The sequence below is a fragment of the Cydia pomonella genome, unplaced genomic scaffold, assembly GCF_033807575.1.
Source record: "Cydia pomonella isolate Wapato2018A unplaced genomic scaffold, ilCydPomo1 PGA_scaffold_46, whole genome shotgun sequence".
NCBI lineage: Eukaryota > Metazoa > Arthropoda > Insecta > Lepidoptera > Tortricidae > Cydia > Cydia pomonella.
Window position 1 is genome coordinate 316,867 of NW_026907879.1, and position 25,210 is coordinate 342,076.

Below are 25,210 nucleotides of genomic sequence, written 5' to 3' on the forward strand. Positions count from 1 at the left end.
TATCAAACATGTTTCTGGTTCCGAAAAAAGGTGGAAGCGTACGCCCAGTCTTCAATCTGAGGCAACTAAACAAGTACGTATATGTGACCAAATTTCACCTAATCAATATGTACAAGGTCCCAGACTTTCTCCAACCACGAGATTGGCTAGTAAAGCTCGATCTCCACAACGCATACTTTCATATTCCGGTCAAGGCCTCACAACGAAGATTCCTAAGGGTAATGTTTCAGCACCAGCTTTGGCAGGTGACCTCCTTACCGTTTGGCCTCGCATCATCTCCGAGGACATTTGCTCTAGTCACCAATTGGATTGCGGAAGTGCTGAGATCTCGCGGTATCAGGGTCATCGTATATTTGGACGACTTTCTTCTTGCATGCCAGAGCCGATCATTGCTTCAGAATCAAGTAAGACTCGCCCTACAGATCTTCGAGGGTCTAGGCTGGACTGTAAATTACGGAAAGTCCGTGTTGTTTCCCCAGAGATCCATGGAATTCCTGGGTATTCGTTGGGACCCTTGGATCAACCTGAAGTGCCTCCCAGAAGCAAAGATTCAAAATGTTGTGCAAAAATGCCGAACGATGGTAAATCGCAGGTGCGCTTCATTAAAGCAGATCCAATCTTTACTGGGTCTACTGAACTTCGCCAGCTTCGTTGTTCCGAGGGGTCGTCTCAACAGCAGGCTGTTGATGACGTTTTGCAACCAGCTGCTACACATGTCCCCAAGAACGAAGGTAAAGCTCCCAGTAACCCTATACACCGAGCTCGATTGGTGGATCAACCACGTAGCTGCCACATCTCCTCTTCACCCTCCAGCGACCCAATACTTTTTGACTACGGATGCGTCAGGCCAGGGCTGGGGCGCTCAACTCAACAACAAGCAGTTAGCTGGCCAATGGTCGCAGTGGGAGGCTCGTCAACATTCAAATCTCCTAGAAATGATGGCAGTACAGAAGGTAATAACATCGCAAAGCCGCTTACTGACGCAATCGTCTCTTATGATTATGTCGGACAATCGAACGGTGGTGTCATATTTGCGCAACGAAGGCGGTACGAGGTCACAGCAGATGATGGAGATGACTTATCGGCTACTGGAAGCGTTGGACCGCTATCACATTCATATGACAATCCAGTTCATTCCCGGCAGATACAACACGGAAGCAGACAGACTCTCAAGGTTTCGCGGTCAGTCGGAGTGGCACCTGCTGTCACCAGCGACGCACCAGATATTCCAGGTTTGGGGTACTCCGCAAATAGACCTCTTCGCATCGAGGAGAGCTCATGTAGTACCGACATATGCAACTCTAGACCAGACGGATCCAGATGCGTCCTTCGTCGATGCGTTCAGTCGCAAATGGGAATATCAACTGGCGTGGATATTTCCTCCCCCGTGTCTAATCCCAAGAGTTCTCGGTCACCTGAACGACGCAGAGGGTATGTACCTATTGATCGTACCGAATTGGGAGAAGGTGTTTTGGCGCAGCGACCTGAAGAGGCGATCCCTGGCCCCTCCAATGGAAATTCGGGACCTGAAGAATCGGTTAGTAGACACACAGACTCTGAGACCTCCAATCGATGTCAAGCAGATAGCTTTAGAAGTCTGGCTGATACAGGGTGGGCCGCATTGCTAGGTACGTGGAATGATAAGCAAAAGGATTTACTTGCAAGCGGTTGGCGAAAATCATCATTAGCTTCTTACAAACCAGCGTGGTTAAGGTGGTGCAGATGGTGTACTGCCAATAATGTTGCCAGAGACAATCCAGAACCGCAAGATTTGGCAAGATTTCTTACAGATTTGCACCTAGTAGAAAAGCTATCGCATAGTACAATTTGCTTACACAAATCGGTTGTTTCAACTTTTTGCCCAGTATGTTCAGGCCCACCGTTAAGCTCGCATATAGTTGTCCGCCAGGCTTTGAAAGCTATAGCTTTGAGTAGACCAATGCCTCGTAAGAAAAGTATATGGGATGTTAGAGATTTATGTACTTATTTGGAGAATAACGAACCTTTACAAACCAGTTTATTTGAGGTGTCTAAAAGATGTGCGATTTTGTTATTGCTTTGTTCAGGGCGACGCGTACATGACCTGACGTTATTGAACATAAATGATTCCAGTTGTAAGATTGATTCTGACTGTATTATATTTTGGCCCGAGTTCGGTTCTAAGACAGACAGTGCATCGCGCAGGCAATCTGGTTGGAAATTATTACCATGTGATTACAATAAAAATATAGATCCTGTTTATTGGATAAAATTATTAATTTCCTTGTCTCAGAACCGAAGAGAGAATATAAATAATCTATTTATTTCTATATGTGGCCCTGTGAAGCCAGCTTCACGAACCATCATTGATGGATGGATAAAGGCAGTCCTTAAAGACGCTAATATAAACAGTAGTGCGGGCAGTGTCCGTTCCGCAGTTGCTTCGTCAGGCTGGCTTGATAATCATAATATTGATGATATCTTGGAAAGAGGTAATTGGCAAAGTGCTAATACTTTTCATAAGTTTTATAGAAAAGCAATTAGTACTCGTAATTCACATTCTAATCCTTTAGATATATGTTTTAATACGATATAATTCACATATTCTGATCGATATTAATATAAGGTCATATATGTTTACCAATCAGGTGTAAGAGTTAATTTTTATGTTAATGCATTACAGATTTTCTTATAATTCTATCTAGTATTTTATTCACATTGGCGATCTATTTCATTTTAAAAATCCTCACTCATCCAGCAGTCGATAACAAACACTTCTCAATTTGAAGGCTTGGAACAAGGTACAGTCAACTTAATAGACAAATTTTACCTGAAAATAAAATTTATATTAAGTTACTTACCTTGTTCCAAGCCTGATTTTATTGCTGCCTGCTGGCAATTTGTAAGTTTTTATTTTATTTTATACTTACACGATTAATTTCATTCACATACACATTTTATCATAATCATAATACTTATTTTTCAGCAAAAGTAAGTATTATTTAAGCTTTTATTTCAGCAGTAGGGTTTAGTTTTAAGCTTGTCTTTTCAGCTATGTCAATGAAATACCATTCTATCTCTGTAAACAAAACAAGTACTTACAGCTGCGCTGAATACTGTTTGTTTACATAATAAAACGTCGCCACCTGTCTACCTACAGTGGCCATTTTGCCACCTGTCTATCTACAGTGGCCCTACCGTCCATCGTCATATTAGACGGTAGGTCAAGATAATCAAATTGAGAGTCCAATGGTCTGAGCATTGGCGCGCAGCCTGCCAGCTGGATTCGTTAAAACCCAGTGTTGTCACATACAATTTTGGCGAAATGGTAGAACAGGGTGCAAAAATAGGTAGAAATGGGTGAAGTTTAAAATGAAAAATAGGTAGATCTACTATTCTACTCTACTACTATACTACTCTATTTTATGATTAAAAATGTGTATAAAATGTTTTGAATTATTTATAAGTTTTTAATATTGTGACGTTAGTACACGTGTTTATTAAAGAAATTGAAACAAAATTAGGATTTCCATTGTTTGTAGGTAATAAATCTGCTTGTATAATCTGTTTCTTTGGAAAGTTTTCATTAAATCGAATCTAAATTTGGTAGAAATTAAGTAATGTTCCGTCACATGTATTGAGAATTGCTTACAATTGTACCATTTTGAAAAATAGGTAGATTTCAGACCGAGGGATGTAGATAGGTAGAACGCAGGCAAAATAGGTAGATCTACCGAAAAGTTGGTAGATGTGACAACACTGTTAAAACCCGTTATAAAAGCCGGTATTGCGCCTGACGTCGTTGGAACTGTGGTGTTGCCAGTATGAAACGAATGTCGCCATCTCAATTTGAAGGCTTGGAACAAGGTAAGTAACTTAATATAAATTTTATTTTCAGGTAAAATTTGTCTAATATTTAGACACACTGAATATCCAAAATAGCTTAGATTTGAATAAAAATAACTACTGGCTATTTTTAACAAATTCACAAAAACAACAATTACATAAATATCGCTTTTGTCTCATTTCCCTACTTCTTTATTTTGAAGGAGTGCTTAAAACGCAATTTCTAATGGTACTGTAACTTCCCCTACCTACACCCCAAATCTACCCCATCTATTCAACCCCGGACCTAATAAAATACTGAACCTAATCGTTAACAATCCCACCTTTAAAATTACCCCTAAAATTTACCCCAACAATAATTTTACCTTAACAATAATTTGGCCAAGTGATCGTCTAGTTACAGGTTAGGACCCCTCGAAGCGAACCGCGGTACCCTAGATTCTTTAATGAGTAACAACTAAATCTTGGACTCTGATTCTACCTGATTAAGTTTTACCTAGATGTTAAGACTCGGGAATTTACTATACTAAATAATTTATTATGATGATAGGAAACAATCGATAGGATATTATGTTAAGATTCAACCTTCAGCAAAATACCGTAAGACTAAGTTATTCCAAACCCTTTTCCATATTAAATATGACACCTTATAAGTAGAATGAAAATATATAACAATTGACAAGGTATGAGCAGTGTCGTGGTAAAGGATATAGGCTCCGCCCACACGCGCAAGGTCGTAGACGACGGGAGTAGCCTTAAGTTACAGAAATTATCAATGATTTTTGATGTAATGTAAAATATATTTTTATTAATTTATTAGAAAGATATTTAGGTATTGCAGCATATATGATTATATAAATATAAAAATATTTTTGGTAAAATCCTGCTACTCCTATTAAGTCTTCGGGGTAACATTGAAGCAGCACTCCCGGGATAAGCCCATTTACACACTAATATTAAGATTAAAATATTATTACCTATCAATCCTATCATCTTCTAAACGAGGTGTGAACGGATCACGCGTGCTGCCTCTAATGCTAGATGCAGGTCTGAAGACTCTTACTCCGATTAGCAATATCAATCGGGCCACCTACTATCTTATTAGCCAGACGGGCTATGACCAACGCTTCGCAACCCTATACAAACCTAGGGGCTGACGAAGAGAAGCGATAAGTATTCGTCAGACACCAATTACTTATCTTTTATATCCAAAAGCTAAGGCTACTAAGCCATTACCCAGTCCCCATAGCTAAAAGTAGGCTGAATTTCTAGGCCTTTCAAATGTATAAACGAAGTACAAGTTTAACTCATTACTGTACTTTATGAGATCGAACTATCAAGGTGAGTATTATTCCACTCAAAGATTCCAATGGACTGCGCTCGCCTGCCAAAGGGTCTCTAAAACAAACCATTCTTTTATCCCAGAATAGTCTGTGTTCCTAAACCCAACTTGATATGTAAGGATTGAATATATAAATACCTTAGGACCTGATCGAATACTCAGTACTTCGTCTCTACACCAAAAACCCAGAAATGAAAATAAATAGATATAAGATGTTACAGATAACCCTCAACTTTCCACTCAGAGTAACAGTCTGGAAGATTTAGGTAATTAAAACCCATTACCGGTATTTCACTAATATTATCATTAATACACGTTATAAAACATAGCTTCACGTCATTAGAACCTTTTGAAAGATATATATATATACACCAACCAATCGAATTTCTAGATCAAACCTAAGAGAGAGACCCTATAACAGTGTGTGTGACTCTACCCTATTCCTACCCTTAGACCCTAATCTAGTATGTCCAGAACACAGATCGTACTTACCATTGATCTAGTGATTTGGAACATACACAAGTGTATCCCTAAGTCTAAGCTGTAAGCATTCGGCCGACAAAACCGAGGTATAGCAAACCCTAGTGTCTGTGTGATTGGCCCCCTCCTCATCGCCACGTAGGCACGGTGGATGAGAATAGACCGCCCTAGCATGTCTATAGGTAATCAGCACACTAGCACACACACCCGTACCAGTCACATGGGATACCCCGCCATGACTAAAACTTTATCTGTGTTTGTTACCAATCATGACAGAAGCTCTCCCGTGACCAGCACTAGCATGAGCCAGAGCACCGAAATATATATAAATATATTTAATACGAGACCTAGCCTCAATTACTGCAGACTTCAGTGAGCCGAGATTACTCTCAATGGCACGCACGTGATGCCCTCACATTCATCTAACAGCTGGACTTTGAGACTAAGGAGAGTATGCTCGCCTCTTATGTTGGTAAAGAAGAGACGCCAAGTCCTCTCAACTTGGAGCAAAAGACTTCTAAACAGCTGCAGTTTGTCACCGTTAGGGAGCAGCTGATTAGATGGACAAACTGTTAGTCCAAACAGTGATCTGGCTTTATAAAATAACAAACTAACCTCATAGAAAGGTAATAAAATAACAAAATTAGATTTTACTAACAAAAACTCACAATATAGTAACACAGATAAGGAAGTAAAGAATCTCCACCATAGCCTAAGCTTAGCTTTACGACAACATTGTCCCCGCAATGCCAAACATAGACACAATTTACAAGTTTAAATTTACCAGGATAATTCCCAGCAAACACAAACAAATAGAAGGAATAGTAGAGAAACTTTACTTACTCAAAGCCAGAGATACCGCCAGTCCGATGGTTAAAGAATGAATGCCCATCCTCCGTACTTTACGGCCCTTTTATATACTTTATTAGCGACATAACAGCGACATAACGGCGACATAACGGCGACTAGCGACATAACAGCGACATATTGGCGACTAGCGACATAATAGCGACATATTGGCGACATAACGGCGACATAACAGCGACATAATAGCGACATATCGGCGACATAATAGTGACATAACGGCGACATAATAGCGACATAACGGCGACATAGTAGCGACATAACGGCGACATAGTAGCGACATAACGGCGACATAGTAGCGACATAACGGCGACATAGTAGCGACATAACGGCGACATAGTAGCGACATAACGGCGACATAGTAGCGACATAACGGCGACATAGTAGCGACATAACGGCGACATAGTAGCGACATAACGGCGACATAGTAGCGACATAACGGCGACATAGTAGCGACATAACGGCGACATAGTAACGACATAACGGCGACATAATAGCGACATAGTAGCGACATAACGGCGACATAGTAGCGACACAACGGCGACATAGTAGCGACATATTGGCGACATAATAGCGACACAATGTTTTTTACGCACACAACGACAGGATTCGCTTGGTAGTCAGTTTAAGTAGACCAAAAAATGATAAAATGAAACGTTTCAAAACCTATCAAGCATGAATATGCTAACATTATTATTTAACTTCAGGTATTATAGTTTTGTTTTCTGAAAATAACGTCTGTATTGTAATATTTTACGTTTATTATTAAGTTAGTAACTCAATGTTTTTTATTACACCAATAATTATACATTTATTCTGGGTTAACTTCAATTGATTATTATCATTCTTCGCAGCATTTTAAAATAATAAAAAAATGAAAATTTACTGAGTGTTATGTATTTAATCGAAATCACAAATGGTAAAATACGGAAACGTGTCCTTCAAGTTGTAATTGTTAGAATACGGAGTGAAATCATGAATGAAAGATGCAAACGAAGAGTACTGTAGTTTTTAATTATTTTCTATGTGTTTTAATATAAAACCAAGGCCAATATTACGAAATAGGCATATGGCTAGTCACATCCGCCCCCAAATTTAAGGTTTTTATGAATTACCACAGGAATTTATAAAAAACTTCAATTTCCTCTAGATTTAGTCGGAAAATTTCCCCCCCTTTTTTAAACGTGTAGTGTGTATTCCAATACTAAGTGACTGTTACCGAATCAGCGTTGAAATCAGCTCATCAGAACTTCGTCAATGAACCAAGACAACTTTTTCCCCAGAAACCTCGCTCTGCCAGAGATACCAGATTGTGAGTCCGATAGGTCCTATTAACCCGTTCTTGCCAGCTCACCCCGGTCTCGGCGAGATCTTTTTCTCTGTGGACCGTACACTTCCGTAGAAGAGCATCTAATGAGACAGCAAAAACTCCCCATGCAAAACGAAGAAACCTTTAATTTTTATAAGTACGAAGCTTTCAAGTTCCATTGCCAAAATTCGAACCAAATTTCACTGCCTTATCACTCTCAGCCACGTGTTCTTGGCGCGTGTCTCATACTTAAATAAGATACACCGACCTTTAAGTTTGTTTGGGTGTTTTTTTTTTTTTTTTTTTTTTGTTTTTAAACAAACTTAAAATTGACATTAGTTGACACTAGAGAGTACCTCAACATGGTACAGTAAAAATATTTTTGTCTAAACTAAAGAATCAATTTTTTTTTCTAATTATTAAACCTTAGACCTTATACCAATAAAACAACCTTATATATTATGTTTAATTAATTCTTGAGAAGAGCCTCGTTTGTTCTAGACGCTCACGGCCCATAAAATATATCGAATGTCGGATATATCCCATCCAAGATGAGTGTGTGGATTTCGTAAGTGTCTTCATACCTTGTAGAGTACTAACTAGAAAAATCTACCCTTTTAAATGGGTCTAATCCAAAGGATTTTAACCTACTGATAAGACTTTTCCAGTTAGTTGTGTTTCCCCTTCCCCCCCTTTTTGTTCCCCTGCAAACACCGACAAATCTAGTTTGATTACACTCCAGCCGTTGTCTATCTGTATCAATCCATTTTTTCCAAAAAAGGTACAGCCGTCTACTACACGTCCATCATCTGATATTCATACATCTCCTTCATAAAACCTCACATATTCATAATTATAAACACTCATCGCACATACCCATTCCTCCTCAGTTACGCATTCGTACGATTTTTACAGACAGCCAAGACTCTTGAGATGCAATCAAAAAATAAAAAATCTAACAAAATTTACTAGTGTACTTTCAATTGAAAGAAATAAAAAAAATCTCATTCTGTCCTAGCCCCATACTACCCCAGTACCCCTTTTATTTATTTATTCATTACTATTTGAATATAGTTTAAATTCAATTGACACATGAAGAGAAAACCAAAAAAAAAAATTTTTTTATGATAACGCTCAGCAACTAATCTCCATGTCCTTTACTCACTAATACCGTTCAACAATGCAGTGTTGTCTACCCATTATACAGTAGACCATCGCACCGTGGATATATACAATCAGTTGACAAAAAAAAAGTATCCCACCCTGTATAGAAGTTTGCATGTTAGAATCCTAAGCAATTATGGAAGAATTGAGTATAGTGATCAACACATTGCCTACTCTCATGAGAGCATTTGAAAAGAATAGAAAGCTTGAGTGTGCGAAATAACGACTTCATGTAGCCTCGACCCTCAGCCGAAGAGTCGAGAAAGAAAACAAATGAATAGTACTGCTTACAAATAATGAAAAAGTAATCCCGAAATGCGCCTAATTGTAATGTCTAACTATTGCCCTACCAAGAGCCTAAAACCACGGTCTATTATGTAACATTTATATATGAGCTAAATGTCATACAATTTTGTTTTCATTAACTTGATACTGGGAAAATTGTCACATTGGGCAAAAGCCACTCATCTACAAAACTTGGCCTAAATTAGAATGCTATTGCAATAAAAACTTTAAATTGACTCTAGATGTACTCTACCTTTATGTGGTTAGGCCATTTCCCAAGCAGAACATTTCAAAATATGCTCAAGAGTGAACCACAAAAAAAATTAAAACCAACATGTACAATCCGTGTCATAAAATGTATCAGAAATTAGTTTTTTTTTTTTTTCTGTATAACTCCGAACATTTCTCAAATAGCATTTTAGATGATGATGATGATAAATAATAAATATTAATTAATTGATCATATATTCTGCAACGAACATTTAAATAATAACTTGAATTTAAAACATTTTACCGCACAATGCTTTTTACAAAAGTTATTGACATATCACATTTTCATCACACCAGATATACCTATACATATGTAATTATTACATCCAAATTTATAACCAAATTACAGCAATTACATTAAACAAGATTTGAAACAACAATGTACTTTACACAAAAATATCCGCTTAATTCTTCCTCTTACTTTAGATATTTCTTGGTAAAATTCAAAATAAATAAATAATGACAAGAATACAAAAGTTCCATGTATAAATTGTTTAATAGCAAAGGAAAAGAATTTTATCCTCTGGACTAACGCAACTTGCTTACGATTTCATGCATAAATTTTCTTCATCTACCACGATGCTCAGTAGACCTCAGGATAGTTGTAACAGGAAGGCCTGTGTTCGTTGCTACTTGATCATACTAGCAGCTTGTAAACTGATGATGGTGTCTTATCTCCTCTTCTGACTTGTCCAGCATAAATAACTTGTAGAGTTTCTCCGGTATTACGATTTCACAAAGCACTTGAAATCACTTTAACACTATTAAATATTACACATTTTGACACAAACACATGTTAACTCACTCAATTAGAATTCAGTTTTTACTTCATTTGAAATGATTTTACACTTTTACTCGCACTAAAACACACACTCCGTTTGACTCAATAAAACAAAATCTAATTCATAATATTAAATACATAGGGTTCCTAATCTACTAAGCATAATTTTATTCATGGCTCCAGTTTGTTATTTACTTATTCACTCATCGGGATTGAATCTTTGATCTGAAACGTTTATGCTCTATACTTTAGTCTATCTTCGAGACCGCTATGCTATGAGAGCGTTATGAACCCGGGCAAATTTAACAATGAGTTTGTGGGAACATACATACATAGATATGTGTACAACAACTGGCATGTGTTGTCGAGAAACAATGACGTTGTTCTGATAAGAACAGTTTATTGATTGATCGACAGATACTGCGATTAAGTAGGGAAACAGTGACATTTGCAGATTTGTGTTTGCTACTGGAAGGAGCAGTTTATGCATTACCCTGAGAAATGCAGTTACACATAATGGCTAACTATAAGGATTTTATTTATTATGTGAATACCAAAACAATGTTAATACCTACGTAAAATAAATCATGCTGATTTTTTTTTGGAAACGCGGTATAAATCGAAATTCATGTAGATAGAGAATTAAAAATCCGGAATGTACAATGGATTTGAGTTTGTAAAGTAGGAGATTTTAGAAATTACATCATATATAAACATAACTTATAAATATTCCGGCTTGTCAAACTTTGTACTCACGTTCAATGCACATTTCTTGTAAATTAAGCTATTTTTCATCACTATCACACCTCACTAATGTACACTATAATAACTGTTTCAATATAATTTTACTGCATGAACTAATTTTCTTTTCGTGAACGAAACCACAGCAAGCATATTTGTACTTTGTTTATTCATCCGCCTTACGTTTCTTGTGATTTCAAAATAGAAATGATGATTACTAGTGGTCATAAACTTATTTTTCATATAATTTTGACCAAATATCACTTTAATTTCTTTCAAAACCGATAATTACTCCGTAAGATCGCTCTTTATTTATTTTCCAAAACGTCAAACTAAATTGTCAAAGCAAAGCTAAAAGTGAAGAATATTGATCTATGATCTACTTCAAAACTATTTAGGACATTCGTAGTCTGTTAACCCTTTCTGTCATTAGAAAAGGTGGTAAATTTAAAAAATGTACGTAAAAGGGAACTTCGCGCGTTCTTTCCTTGACATAGCGAATCGCCAGCGTATGTTTTATAAACTAGAAACTTCATCTTAACTCCATCTAGTGCCGAGCAGCGACACCATGTCTGTCAGTGCTACTATTTACCGTTAGATGGCGTCGTAATGATATTTTAGAAAATTTCATTTTACGACCCGAAAACTACGACTATATGTTTATAATTATATATTACATAATAAGAAGAGTGAAATTTATTAAAGAGAGAAATCTATTGCCTATAATCCTAAAATTACTTTGCTTTTCGGAAATTTATAGATCGTCTAAGTACCCCTATTCGTCCCTAGATGATTCCACTAGCGCTAGTTTGGCATATTATTTTATTTTCTGTCCAATATTTTATCCGCATTTATTTATGTTTAAAGATATATAATTTGTAATATATTTATGAATAATTTTTAATAATAAATGAGATCGATCGTGTAAACATGCCTTTTTGTCATAGACAATATCTTTTCTAAGGTTGATCTATGTGCGTGCGCTCGTATAATGCAACAAAATTGAAAATACGTTCTACGAACCCTAACAACATGCATAACGCAGCCTACGCAATTTAGTCGGCTTGTGGCTGACTTTGTTAAGGTTCCCCATAGATGGCGTAACTAACTAGAATCAAAATAATTTAATAGAATGCAAAAAATTTAGTATTAAAGGTCTTAAATATATATATTTTATATTAATTTGAATAAGAAAGACACATTTAATCAATTAGTAAATTAAAATAATTGATTCAATCACGTCACGTCACACCATATCATTCTAGACTGTGTCAAATCTTACAAAGGAATTTTGCCCCTGGCAGCTCTAGGCTCTGTCACTTTATTTACTTCCGTTCTTTTAGATTCATATTAGTAGTTTTTTTATACAGCATTCATTTTCCTTGCCTAAAATTTGTTATTAAATCCCAAAATTATTAATTAAAGTCAAAAATACCAAAGATACCTCAACTACCAGTGTCACAGTGATTTAACACTTTAATAAGCAGATAAGTGACAAACATCCAACCACCATATTGTAATTCATCAAGTTGCATAGAGAAAGTTGACAAATAATAATTACCTTTACCATGACAGAAGTTTAAACTGAACTGGAAAAGATCGTCTTCGAGTCAAGTGCGCTTTTTATGATTCTCTTAATATCCTACCCATTGCATATCGCAAGAACTGTACAAGACAATGAAGTAGAGTTTCAGATTCAACCACGATCATATGTTTTTTTACTTTCATCAAGACATCAAGAATGTATAAATGTTTAGTGAATCTAGTGCCGTAAGATGACCTATGACCTAATGTTTAAACTATCTAGAACCACGGATGTTTAATTAATGTGCCTAGCTACTGACAGTGCGAGTGAAATAAACTTAAAATATGGAAACTGTTCCTACAAGCAAGGTAAGATTATGTTCGTTTTCCTGCTTTAGAAAAGTCAAGGCTATTGAGATCTTGTTAAATATACTTAAACGTTAGCAATCAGAAAATAATTAGCCACAAATTGACCTATCTAGCATTAAATCTACTTTTCTAATTGATCCTGTCCATCATAACCTAACAAAGATTTCCCAAATTTTTTAATATCCTACTTAAAAAGCTTACGTCTAATGCAGTGTCAGGCCTAATGTATTGTCTTTCCATATTTTTTTGGCTCAGTTCAGCAACATAAAAACATTTATTTTCAAATAAAATTGAATGCGATCCAAGTGCTGACAAGATGACACTTCTAACTTTGTTTTATACTGCCTATTTAATGTTATTTTGAACCTTCTCTACGCATTTCTTATCGCAATAAGACTTACAAGCGATGTGTATCTTTTCAGCAGGCTGACAACTATTGAACGTGGTGTGGACAAGTCATTACTGAAGAAAAATAAATTGAAATTACACTGTGAGACTCCATTTACTGATTTTGATGAATCTTTCCTGAGCTTTAAGAGTAAGTATAACACCTCTGTTATTGGGCAGTTATCTTTATGCTTGTCCATACTATACTAGAAATTTTAAAACTGTTATCGTTCTATAAGATGATATGAGTGATATGAAAATGCAATATGTTATGAAAATGAAAATTATGTGATCACGCCAGCTAAATATAAACAGGATTTCTTGCGCTACTGAAGATCTGTTAGTGAATTGATATTTTCCTTTCTAAAAAGAACCTGGCAGTTGTCCGATCATTCATAAAAGAGAACCTAAACTTGAACCTGTCATAAATATTCCTCTTCTTGCAATTAACCTTACAATATATGTTTAATTTTTCAGCAAACAGAGTCAACTCTGATGGCTGCCTATATATACCTATACCTAGCGATCTTGTGATATTTATGCGGAGCGGAGCAAACTTCCATTTGCTGTTTTCATGGGCTTTTCCGAGTCTCTCGATAATCTCTAAGTAAGTATAACAACTATGTCACTAGAAAGCATAAGTTTTAGTCTTAATCCTACTTAGAACCATAAATCTTAGGAAAACCTTTCTCGCCTTCAAAAATTTTTAGAATTTTTTTTTTTTTTAATTTGTATGTGTCTAGTTTAAAATAAACTCTTATAACAATACTTATAAAAGCTATCCTCAAGTTTAAATAAATTCTGGCTAATTTTAACTAAATAATTTCTATTACAGTGCTATTTGGGACATTGTCCGAGCCACACAGCGAGTCTATCATCCACCTGACCTCAATCTTTCTTCTGCTGACTGCTTCTATTTATGAAAGGTACTTTATTTTATTGTAGTTAATTGTATTAAATATGAACTCATGTCATAAATGATGGCTTTATTTGAAAAACTTAAAAAATGAGTCAAATCGTTCCCGGAGGAATGAACAAAAGATGAAAAATGTTCTTAGCCTATCTTATTCTAATCCTGTTGGCTCATTTAATTTACTCTGGTATATTTATGACCTAACTGATGGAAATATGTCCTGCAAGGCAAAGGTTCTCAAACTTTTCTGTATTATTATTTTCAAAAATTTTTGTACTGCTATTTTTACATTATGAATACTAATATTTCCATATAATGTGTTTATATATTCTTTCATTATGAATTGAAAATAATAACGCGCCCCCGCGAATGGATGTCTTAAGAAAATTGTTGATATATTGCCCAACTAAATTTGACCTTTAAGAAAAGAACATCAAAAGCTATCTATTTCACTGAATTCTTCTAATGCTTGCCTATTTCATTTCAGATTATGAAGAACCAGACCACTCCAGACTCCTGTTCAATGACTTTATTTCACGACTTTTGCTGTAACAATAGCGCTGTCTTCTGACACTTGAAAGCTCCCGTTCGACGGCTCTATTACAAGAAACCTGCTCCTACATCAGCAGTGGTCTACATTGAATACTACTTATAGGGAAAATTTCACTCAAGACCTTCCTTTATATTAGGTACTTAGTCTGCTACCTTAACCAATAACGTACTATTATTTGACTGTAATCGGAATACGATGAAAAGTACCGTCAGTAGATCAGTACTGTAATCCTAAGTCAACCTATGTCTAGTACCTACTACAAATAAGTATGCTTTTGTATTTGCGCCGTTAGTCAGAGCAGCAACGCGTTACAAATCTCAGTCGATTTTCATGAAATTATTTCAGAAAAAACATAGCACTCGTGGAGGCCCTAGTAAATAATAGTAATGACTGTAAATAGTAACTATACACATATTTCAGTGCTATTCTTAATAAATATAGCGGGAGTTCTGAAGAATACCTATGTAGCTAAATTCTCTTACATATGTGTATGTTCTACTAATCCACTAATAATGCCTTTATGACGTACTATGACTGTTTGCTTTCCTAGACTAAATGTCCTAACATGTGTGATAAATATCTCTGTTTGTCAGATGAACTAAAGTAGATCCTAGTTCATACATACATACATACATGATTATCCTACAGTAACCAATGTGTGACGTTCGCATACAATAATCAAACCAAATATAGTCCTAACATATGTGTGGTTGTCATTTAGATCTACGCTTAGGCGATTAATTGTACCTAACAGAATGAACTGTCTATTGCTACTACTCTATAAATGACAAAGCTGTTCTTAACCGGCAGAAAATGTATGAACTTTACTATCCATTCCATAGCCTAGTGAGAGATGTTTTATCTGTAACATATATCGAACTCCTATATTATCATACGCGAGTAGCTATTTATATGATATAGAAAGCAAAAAGGCAAACGAATCGCCCGATGGTGAAGGGTTGTAAATGCGTTCCGGCATTGAAGATAGAAAGATAAGAAAGATGCGGAATACGCCCCCTGTTCCTTAGTATTTCAAGAAAATCTACGTGAAATGGAACTATTTCACGCCCCCATGATTTTTTGACTAAAGCATAAGTTCTAACGTAGCTGTCTCTTATCTAAGCTATACCTAACTACATACTAGATTGACTTAGGTAATAATTTCTTATATCTAGACTATTGGCAACAGCCTCCTAGCTTACTATGTAACGACCATGCCTATGAATGCTGTCTGGCAAAAGCAGCCACTTGCGCGTCTACCACGCATAAGCGCTGCGGGTCTACCACGAATATGCATTCCCTAAGTCATGGATATTATCTATTTATCTGGGTTCTAAGTATATACTTATCCATGGAAGTATGCACTACGCTGCCTAGTACCTATAGCACAAACCTTGCCTACTCTGAGACTAGGTCGATACGAGTATATGAAAGACTGACTTGAAGATATTTATTTATTCATTTCATTATTGTTATTGGTCCCTGCTATAAATATAATTTCTTAACAAATCTATGACGCGAGAGAAACAAATATAATTATTTTCGCTTAAGATAATCGTTTTATGTACTAAAGTTATACTACATGGGTTTTAAATTTGTTACTATTTTTTTTCAGGTATCAAGGCGCAAGAAGGTGAATTTATAATTGATTATTATGTGATGACAATTTTTAGCTGAGGAATATGAAAAGAATCCCTAACAACGGCGAGAAGAGAACGAGTAAAGAAGATTGATAAACCTATCAAGTAGACAATAACTCTAAGGATTTTTCTAAGTAGACAATAACTGGAATTTTTTTTGTACATAGTAACAGTTTCAGAAATAAACGTTAGGTTTCATGGCTTTTATTCAAAACACAATAAAAACAGAGTCCAAAATTCAGTGTACCCACTCCGCTCTCACGGCAACAAAATGTAGCCTGAATGGCTACTTTTACTTTCCTTTATTTTAGAAACCTTGGTATCCAAAATGTGCCCCAAAAGTGGTACACTTTAGATCCCTCGGTCACGGCACCAAAATGTAACTTCCCCTACCTACACCCCAAATCTACCCCATCTATTCAACCCCGGACCTAATAAAATACTGAACCTAATCGTTAACAATCCCACCTTTAAAATTACCCCTAAAATTTACCCCAACAATAATTTTACCTTAACAATAATTTGGCCAAGTGATCGTCTAGTTACAGGTTAGGACCCCTCGAAGCGAACCGCGGTACCCTAGATTCTTTAATGAGTAACAACTAAATCTTGGACTCTGATTCTACCTGATTAAGTTTTACCTAGATGTTAAGACTCGGGAATTTACTATACTAAATAATTTATTATGATGATAGGAAACAATCGATAGGATATTATGTTAAGATTCAACCTTCAGCAAAATACCGTAAGACTAAGTTATTCCAAACCCTTTTCCATATTAAATATGACACCTTATAAGTAGAATGAAAATATATAACAATTGACAAGGTATGAGCAGTGTCGTGGTAAAGGATATAGGCTCCGCCCACACGCGCAAGGTCGTAGACGACGGGAGTAGCCTTAAGTTACAGAAATTATCAATGATTTTTGATGTAATGTAAAATATATTTTTATTAATTTATTAGAAAGATATTTAGGTATTGCAGCATATATGATTATATAAATATAAAAATATTTTTGGTAAAATCCTGCTACTCCTATTAAGTCTTCGGGGTAACATTGAAGCAGCACTCCCGGGATAAGCCCATTTACACACTAATATTAAGATTAAAATATTATTACCTATCAATCCTATCATCTTCTAAACGAGGTGTGAACGGATCACGCGTGCTGCCTCTAATGCTAGATGCAGGTCTGAAGACTCTTACTCCGATTAGCAATATCAATCGGGCCACCTACTATCTTATTAGCCAGACGGGCTATGACCAACGCTTCGCAACCCTATACAAACCTAGGGGCTGACGAAGAGAAGCGATAAGTATTCGTCAGACACCAATTACTTATCTTTTATATCCAAAAGCTAAGGCTACTAAGCCATTACCCAGTCCCCATAGCTAAAAGTAGGCTGAATTTCTAGGCCTTTCAAATGTATAAACGAAGTACAAGTTTAACTCATTACTGTACTTTATGAGATCGAACTATCAAGGTGAGTATTATTCCACTCAAAGATTCCAATGGACTGCGCTCGCCTGCCAAAGGGTCTCTAAAACAAACCATTCTTTTATCCCAGAATAGTCTGTGTTCCTAAACCCAACTTGATATGTAAGGATTGAATATATAAATACCTTAGGACCTGATCGAATACTCAGTACTTCGTCTCTACACCAAAAACCCAGAAATGAAAATAAATAGATATAAGATGTTACAGATAACCCTCAACTTTCCACTCAGAGTAACAGTCTGGAAGATTTAGGTAATTAAAACCCATTACCGGTATTTCACTAATATTATCATTAATACACGTTATAAAACATAGCTTCACGTCATTAGAACCTTTTGAAAGATATATATATATACACCAACCAATCGAATTTCTAGATCAAACCTAAGAGAGAGACCCTATAACAGTGTGTGTGACTCTACCCTATTCCTACCCTTAGACCCTAATCTAGTATGTCCAGAACACAGATCGTACTTACCATTGATCTAGTGATTTGGAACATACACAAGTGTATCCCTAAGTCTAAGCTGTAAGCATTCGGCCGACAAAACCGAGGTATAGCAAACCCTAGTGTCTGTGTGATTGGCCCCCTCCTCATCGCCACGTAGGCACGGTGGATGAGAATAGACCGCCCTAGCATGTCTATAGGTAATCAGCACACTAGCACACACACCCGTACCAGTCACATGGGATACCCCGCCATGACTAAAACTTTATCTGTGTTTGTTACCAATCATGACAGAAGCTCTCCCGTGACCAGCACTAGCATGAGCCAGAGCACCGAAATATATATAAATATATTTAATACGAGACCTAGCCTCAATTACTGCAGACTTCAGTGAGCCGAGATTACTCTCAATGGCACGCACGTGATGCCCTCACATTCATCTAACAGCTGGACTTTGAGACTAAGGAGAGTATGCTCGCCTCTTATGTTGGTAAAGAAGAGACGCCAAGTCCTCTCAACTTGGAGCAAAAGACTTCTAAACAGCTGCAGTTTGTCACCGTTAGGGAGCAGCTGATTAGATGGACAAACTGTTAGTCCAAACAGTGATCTGGCTTTATAAAATAACAAACTAACCTCATAGAAAGGTAATAAAATAACAAAATTAGATTTTACTAACAAAAACTCACAATATAGTAACACAGATAAGGAAGTAAAGAATCTCCACCATAGCCTAAGCTTAGCTTTACGACAACATTGTCCCCGCAATGCCAAACATAGACACAATTTACAAGTTTAAATTTACCAGGATAATTCCCAGCAAACACAAACAAATAGAAGGAATAGTAGAGAAACTTTACTTACTCAAAGCCAGAGATACCGCCAGTCCGATGGTTAAAGAATGAATGCCCATCCTCCGTACTTTACGGCCCTTTTATATACTTTATTAGCGACATAACAGCGACATAACGGCGACTAGCGACATAACAGCGACATATTGGCGACTAGCGACATAATAGCGACATATTGGCGACATAACGGCGACATAACAGCGACATAATAGCGACATATCGGCGACATAATAGTGACATAACGGCGACATAGTAGCGACATAACGGCGACATAGTAGCGACATAACGGCGACATAGTAGCGACATAACGGCGACATAGTAGCGACATAACGGCGACATAGTAGCGACATAACGGCGACATAGTAGCGACATAACGGCGACATAGTAGCGACATAACGGCGACATAGTAGCGACATAACGGCGACATAGTAGCGACATAACGGCGACATAGTAGCGACATAACGGCGACATAGTAGCGACATAACGGCGACATAGTAACGACATAACGGCGACATAATAGCGACATAGTAGCGACATAACGGCGACATAGTAGCGACACAACGGCGACATAGTAGCGACATATTGGCGACATAATAGCGACACAATGTTTTTTACGCACACAACGACAGGATTCGCTTGGTAGTCAGTTTAAGTAGACCAAAAAAATGATAAAATGAAACGTTTCAAAACCTATCAAGCATGAATATGCTAACATTATTATTTAACTTCAGGTATTATAGTTTTGTTTTCTGAAAATAACGTCTGTATTGTAATATTTTACGTTTATTATTAAGTTAGTAACTCAATGTTCTTTATTACACCAATAATTATGCATTTATTCTGGGTTAACTTCAATTGATTATTATCATTCTTCGCAGCATTTTAAAATAATAAAAAAATGAAAATTTACTGAGTGTTATGTATTTAATCGAAATCACAAATGGTAAAATACGGAAACGTGTCCTTCAAGTTGTAATTGTTAGAATACGGAGTGAAATCATGAATGAAAGATGCAAACGAAGAGTACTGTAGTTTTTAATTATTTTCTATGTGTTTTAATATAAAACCAAGGCCAATATTACGAAATAGGCATATGGCTAGTCACAGTACTTACTATTTAGATTTACTTAATTACCTTTTTTCACGAAGATTATGTTACTTGTTGTAGATCTCTTTAGTGTTCTTCTGATTTACACGTCTTCCAGTTATATTTACAAGGACAAAGAAAAGATATCTACATAAATACGGGGTTTTATACGTCCGCCTATTTTAAATTTTGACCTAAACAGATGACATTTATTTGACAGATGACATATACATTCCTTTACACGTTTATGACTATCACACCTATCACATAATCAAACTAAATAGTTTCTTAGAGATGGAACTTCTGTAACAAAATTAAAGTAATGTACATAATTATTTACCTTTATTTTACCTTGCTTTAAGTGCGTCCAAACCAAAGATTACAATACTCACTATATACTTCACTCATTGGTGCGTCCTACGTTGATCGCATAATGTTTGATAATGAACAGACTTAAATAAAGCTGCCTAATGACAGGAAATCTAGCCCATAGACAATTTAACGCATCTCCGAGACATTTTGTAATTGAATTGAAGCATTTTTGACAATAGATCTAACGGATAACGAGGATAACGGTATGTATTCCAGTCTGAATCCACATAAATAATAAATATCAGTGCGGGCTTTGCGGCGTGCCAAAAGTATTTATCTAATAACAAATGATTAAAGTAAAGTTATAAAGCAAAAAAGGCAATCCAATCAAACATTGTTGGATCAAAATTTTCCTTGTATTTTTCTCAACGCAGCGGCATAACATGTAATTAACTACATTAACGTTAACCGAGAGCAAAAAACCAATTTTCTAGATCCCGAACCCACAATTACTTATTGTTAGAACAGTTATATATATAGTTAGATGTTTTTTTTTTTCAGAGGACCATGTCGAGGCAAAAGCATTTTTGTTGTGACGACGAAACCGGCGAGATTATAACTTACCTCGTTAATGACGAGACTGGCGAGCCGACGCCATCTTCGTCTTCCGTCGTGCTCGGGCCGCGCGCGGCCGTACCTCCAACCGAGATCATAAAGTTTCCTAAGGGATACATGAGTAAGACGAAAAAATTCCAAGCGTTAAAAGAGAATATCATCAGAGGTTCAAACGTGTTTAGTCCGAGGTTGCTTCTGATACCGCTGGCGGCAGTTTTTCCAGCAGTTCTGATCATGTTACTGATGATGGCCGAAGTTTTTATACACGTCTGCTGCCACAAACAGAACAAGTCACTGAAGGACACAAGCCTGTACTACCGCAGTCCACTCCACATGGTTACGAGCATCTTCTGTGGCATGTGCCGGGAGGACGAGATGTCTTCCAAGATTGGGCAGCTGCAGGACCAAAGGAGGTGCCGCTATGGTTACTTTCAGGGAATAACTATTTAATAATTTTAGATATTTACAATCATCATTGCTCTCAATTGGGTTATGCCAGAAAAACTAAGCCCCAGTTTATATGTTTTCATATTGGATATGCGTAGGAAGCTTATATAACTCTTACTCAAACCAGGTGGTAACACAATAGGGCATAAATCAACATGGTGGTTAGAATCTACAAAAAATATTGTTTGTAGTACTATGTCTACGTTTAGCTATTTAGGATATGGATATAAAGGGGGAGGAGTAAGGTCTGTCACAAAGGATAATATATATTACTAGCCATAATGATGCTGACAGATATCTTATAGTATAACTCTCACCACACACATCAATAATTATTATTATAGCTTATTTATGTAATTTTACATTTCAAATGTGTTGTTAGTGATTTAAGAAACAAAATCTTAATATATATGTATGTATATATTAGTTAGTTTACTAGTTTTTTTATTTTTTTTATTACACTGATCCTGTTAGGGTAAAAGCCTCCTCGATTCCCTTCCACTTCTCTCTATCTTTAGCTTTCTCCATCCAATCCTTACCAGCTATTTTGGTGACATCATCAGCCCACCTTTTATAAGGTCTTTTTTTAATCAATTTTTAAGGAATGGGGTTTCGCCACGCACGTGACGATGTCACCCCTGTATTGAAATCTACAAAATCACCTCTACTACTACATTATTTTTAAATATAAATTGCACATCATCTGATAAAGGCGATGCCAGGAAGATGTTGCAACTACCCATGTTATTAGAATTGTGCCATGCCATATCACTCCTCAGCGCTTCGTTGCGGACACACTCCATCAAAACATGGTGGACATCTTCTACTTTGTTACACTCTCAGCAGTTTGGTGACACAGCTAATTTCATAAGGTGCTTGAATTTGTTCGATGGAATATGTCCGGAACGAAGCCTGAGGAGTGCTACTACCCGTTTCCTGCTTAGCCTTTTGTCAAACCATGGGACATGAGGAGGCTGACATTGAACTGTTCTGTACCAGATTCCTTTAGTAAGTGATCGCTCATCAAAATACTCCTTCCAAACCTGCCTGCACCTCCTGACTTTACCCAGTACTTCGCTGTGTACTGGTAAACAACGGTATGGAATACCGTCCGATATTGCAAGTTTTGCTGCTCGGTCGGTCTTCTCCCTTCTGGTCCCTTCCATTTCGTTGTTTGTATCGTCCATCTTTTGTCATTATATCTAGATATGTGGCCAGACCGTTGCCATTTTAGGTGCATGGCATGTTGCAGGGCGTAAACAATCATGGTTTTCTTCCTAATTTCCTCAGTCACATCAACAATACCAAAATATATATCGCTGTCTGTCTAGCTCCTACATTGTGAGAGAGACAAAATATATCGTAATATATCAAGCTATATATCGCAGGGTATCTTAAGATACTTTGCTATAAGATATCTGTGACGGGCTTAAGATTATAAAAGATGCTCTCCTTTTGAATACCAGAACTGGCCAATATGCTGAAGAAACTCATATATTATATTCATAATTTGTATTGATCATACATTGCACATACATTATTTTACATGAGTTGAGTATGTTTATTTTGTCATATACATTGTTTTATATGAGTTTCTTTTCTTGAGCTTAATTTGAATCTCATGAAATGTTGATAGATACTCCTTACTTTTTTATATTTTGGCTATAGCTTGGTAACTCGTGGTGCTGTATCTATTTATACATAAATTATTTTATATGTTCTCAGTGGATCCTACCATTGCCGCATCGTCATGATGCCGGCTGTCTATTGCAATACACCATGCGAGCGCGAATAGCCGGGTCCACACTGAGCTGACTGACGAGCGTCTACACTGGCCGTTTTGTGCGTGAGGAAATTGCCTCTTGAGTATGCTTGCTCAGTGTGGACCCGGGTAATGTCATCAAACTGTTTTCTAATACCATAAATAAGGTTCATGAGTTAAATATGTAAGCGCAGCCTCGTAAAAACGAATCGAGTTTACACTCAAAAGACTAGTTCCTACAAATACTAGTGGTAAGCAGTCGCCGTAGCCTTCAAACTGTAGAGCCGCTGAAGCTTGTTATCAACTTTAAAAAAATTAACCCTTTGACCGCAGACATTCTCAGACGCGCACGGTTTCTTTAATACATTTTACGTAATATACGATGGCGCGTTATGAATAGGCTTGTCGTTCAAAGGGTTAAAATCTTTTAATAATTCTCCTTAATATGTCTAGAATTTCTCAAGTAGGTTAAGATAGATTGTAATATGGTGATGGGAACAATTCGAATACCTAATATAAGTAAACAATTGTATTGGCAGCCATACATGCATGGGCGAATTTATTTTTACACCGACAATTCGCGTTTCTGGCGTTATCTTGAATTACCAAGAAATCACGTTTCCGATTGGAATAATTGTTTAAATAAGTCTAACATAAAATGTGGTATTATTGATGATCAAACGAACTTCTTGAAGTGAAGTTCGATCGATATTATATGAGTCACTTCATTTGAAGATATAATTTTATATTAACCATGTAGTTTCCCTATTGTACAGATAGCATCGCACACCTTTAAGAGTAACTATTTTGATTAAAACTGTGGAAACCAATTTCCGCCCACTTCCGCTTACTGGTTACCTGCGTGCGGCGACCGCTGCGCTCTTCATTATTTTAGAGAAGGCAGGAACCAAAACTTATATCCGGGCTCTTGGGTGGGTGGGACCTTATATTATATCTTCAAATGAAGTGACTCATATAATATCGATCGAACTTCACTTCAAGAAGTTCGTTTGATCATCAATTATATTTCGTCACTTCATTTTTCAGATATAATTTTATATTAACCATGTAGATGTTTAGAGATATAAGTTTTGGTTGAAATAAGCCGAAAGCTTTGGCTGTCTGAGTATCTGGTTTAAGTTAAGACGTTCCTCCTAACTCGCACATGGACGCCGGGACGTCCCAAAGAGAGAAAAAAACTTCCCAATTTATATGCCATGCCAATGACCGCAGGATTTTATTTTATTTACTGTACGTTACGTATACACCGTACTAACATTAGAAATATATTATTAAAAAACATCATAGTGAGACACTAAAAACATATATCTATCTTAGTCCGAAGTAAAATAAGTCATTCGGGTGAAAATTATTTGTTAATGTTAACCATGGTGATAAACCGAAATATTTAGTATTTTTATTTATTTTTTATTTATCTGAACTACTGTATTTGCAGTTAGGCCGTTACTCATATAAAGTATCCTTGGTATGAGATATTCATATTATAGTTTAATGGTTCAAATTATTAGATTATAAGTTAATCGCCATCTATATATGGCTAGAATTTATTTATTTTCAGGTGCTAAAGATTTATTTTGATCAGAATTTATTTATTTTCAATTTCTAGAGATTTATTTTCATCAGTTGTATTAAGTTAGTGTCCCAAATATACCATATTTTGATGTTTTGAGTTATATTATTTAAAATCGTATTTCAGTCGTTTAACTTTAACCAATTCTATAA

General features: G+C 36.4%; 2 protein-coding genes and 1 long non-coding RNA gene across 5 annotated transcripts in view; 2 read left to right on the forward strand and 1 right to left on the reverse strand.

Annotated features, from left to right (window-relative positions):
- The window catches only part of LOC133534043 (uncharacterized), a 57,278-nt gene extending 36,738 nt beyond the window's left edge, over positions 1-20,540 (reverse strand). The window contains exon 1 of the mRNA XM_061873138.1: positions 20,380-20,540. The gene's annotated coding sequence lies outside the window, so the exon portion shown is untranslated. The remainder of the gene's footprint in view (positions 1-20,379) is intronic.
- LOC133534046 (uncharacterized) lies at positions 12,228-19,449 on the forward strand. Of its 2 annotated transcripts, none has more exons than XR_009801968.1 (6): positions 12,228-12,954; positions 13,380-13,492; positions 13,819-13,948; positions 14,177-14,267; positions 14,742-14,943; positions 16,423-19,449. It is a non-coding gene; the product is annotated as an uncharacterized LOC133534046 (long non-coding RNA). The 2 variants fall into 2 exon arrangements; XR_009801967.1 differs by having other exon boundaries at positions 12,229-12,954; positions 13,377-13,492.
- A 243-nt stretch (positions 20,541-20,783) lies between the features above and the next one.
- Positions 20,784-24,013, forward strand: LOC133534044 (uncharacterized). 2 transcript variants are annotated; one of them, XM_061873139.1, is made up of 2 exons: positions 20,784-20,906; positions 21,205-24,013. In XM_061873139.1, exon 2 carries the CDS (start codon positions 21,211-21,213, stop codon positions 21,706-21,708), a length of 498 nt encoding a protein of 165 aa, XP_061729123.1. In that variant the 5' UTR covers positions 20,784-20,906; positions 21,205-21,210; the 3' UTR covers positions 21,709-24,013. The 2 variants fall into 2 exon arrangements, with proteins under 2 accessions (XP_061729123.1, XP_061729124.1); XM_061873140.1 differs by lacking the exon at positions 20,784-20,906 and adding an exon at positions 20,939-21,088.
- Positions 24,014-25,210: the final 1,197 nt, after the last annotated feature.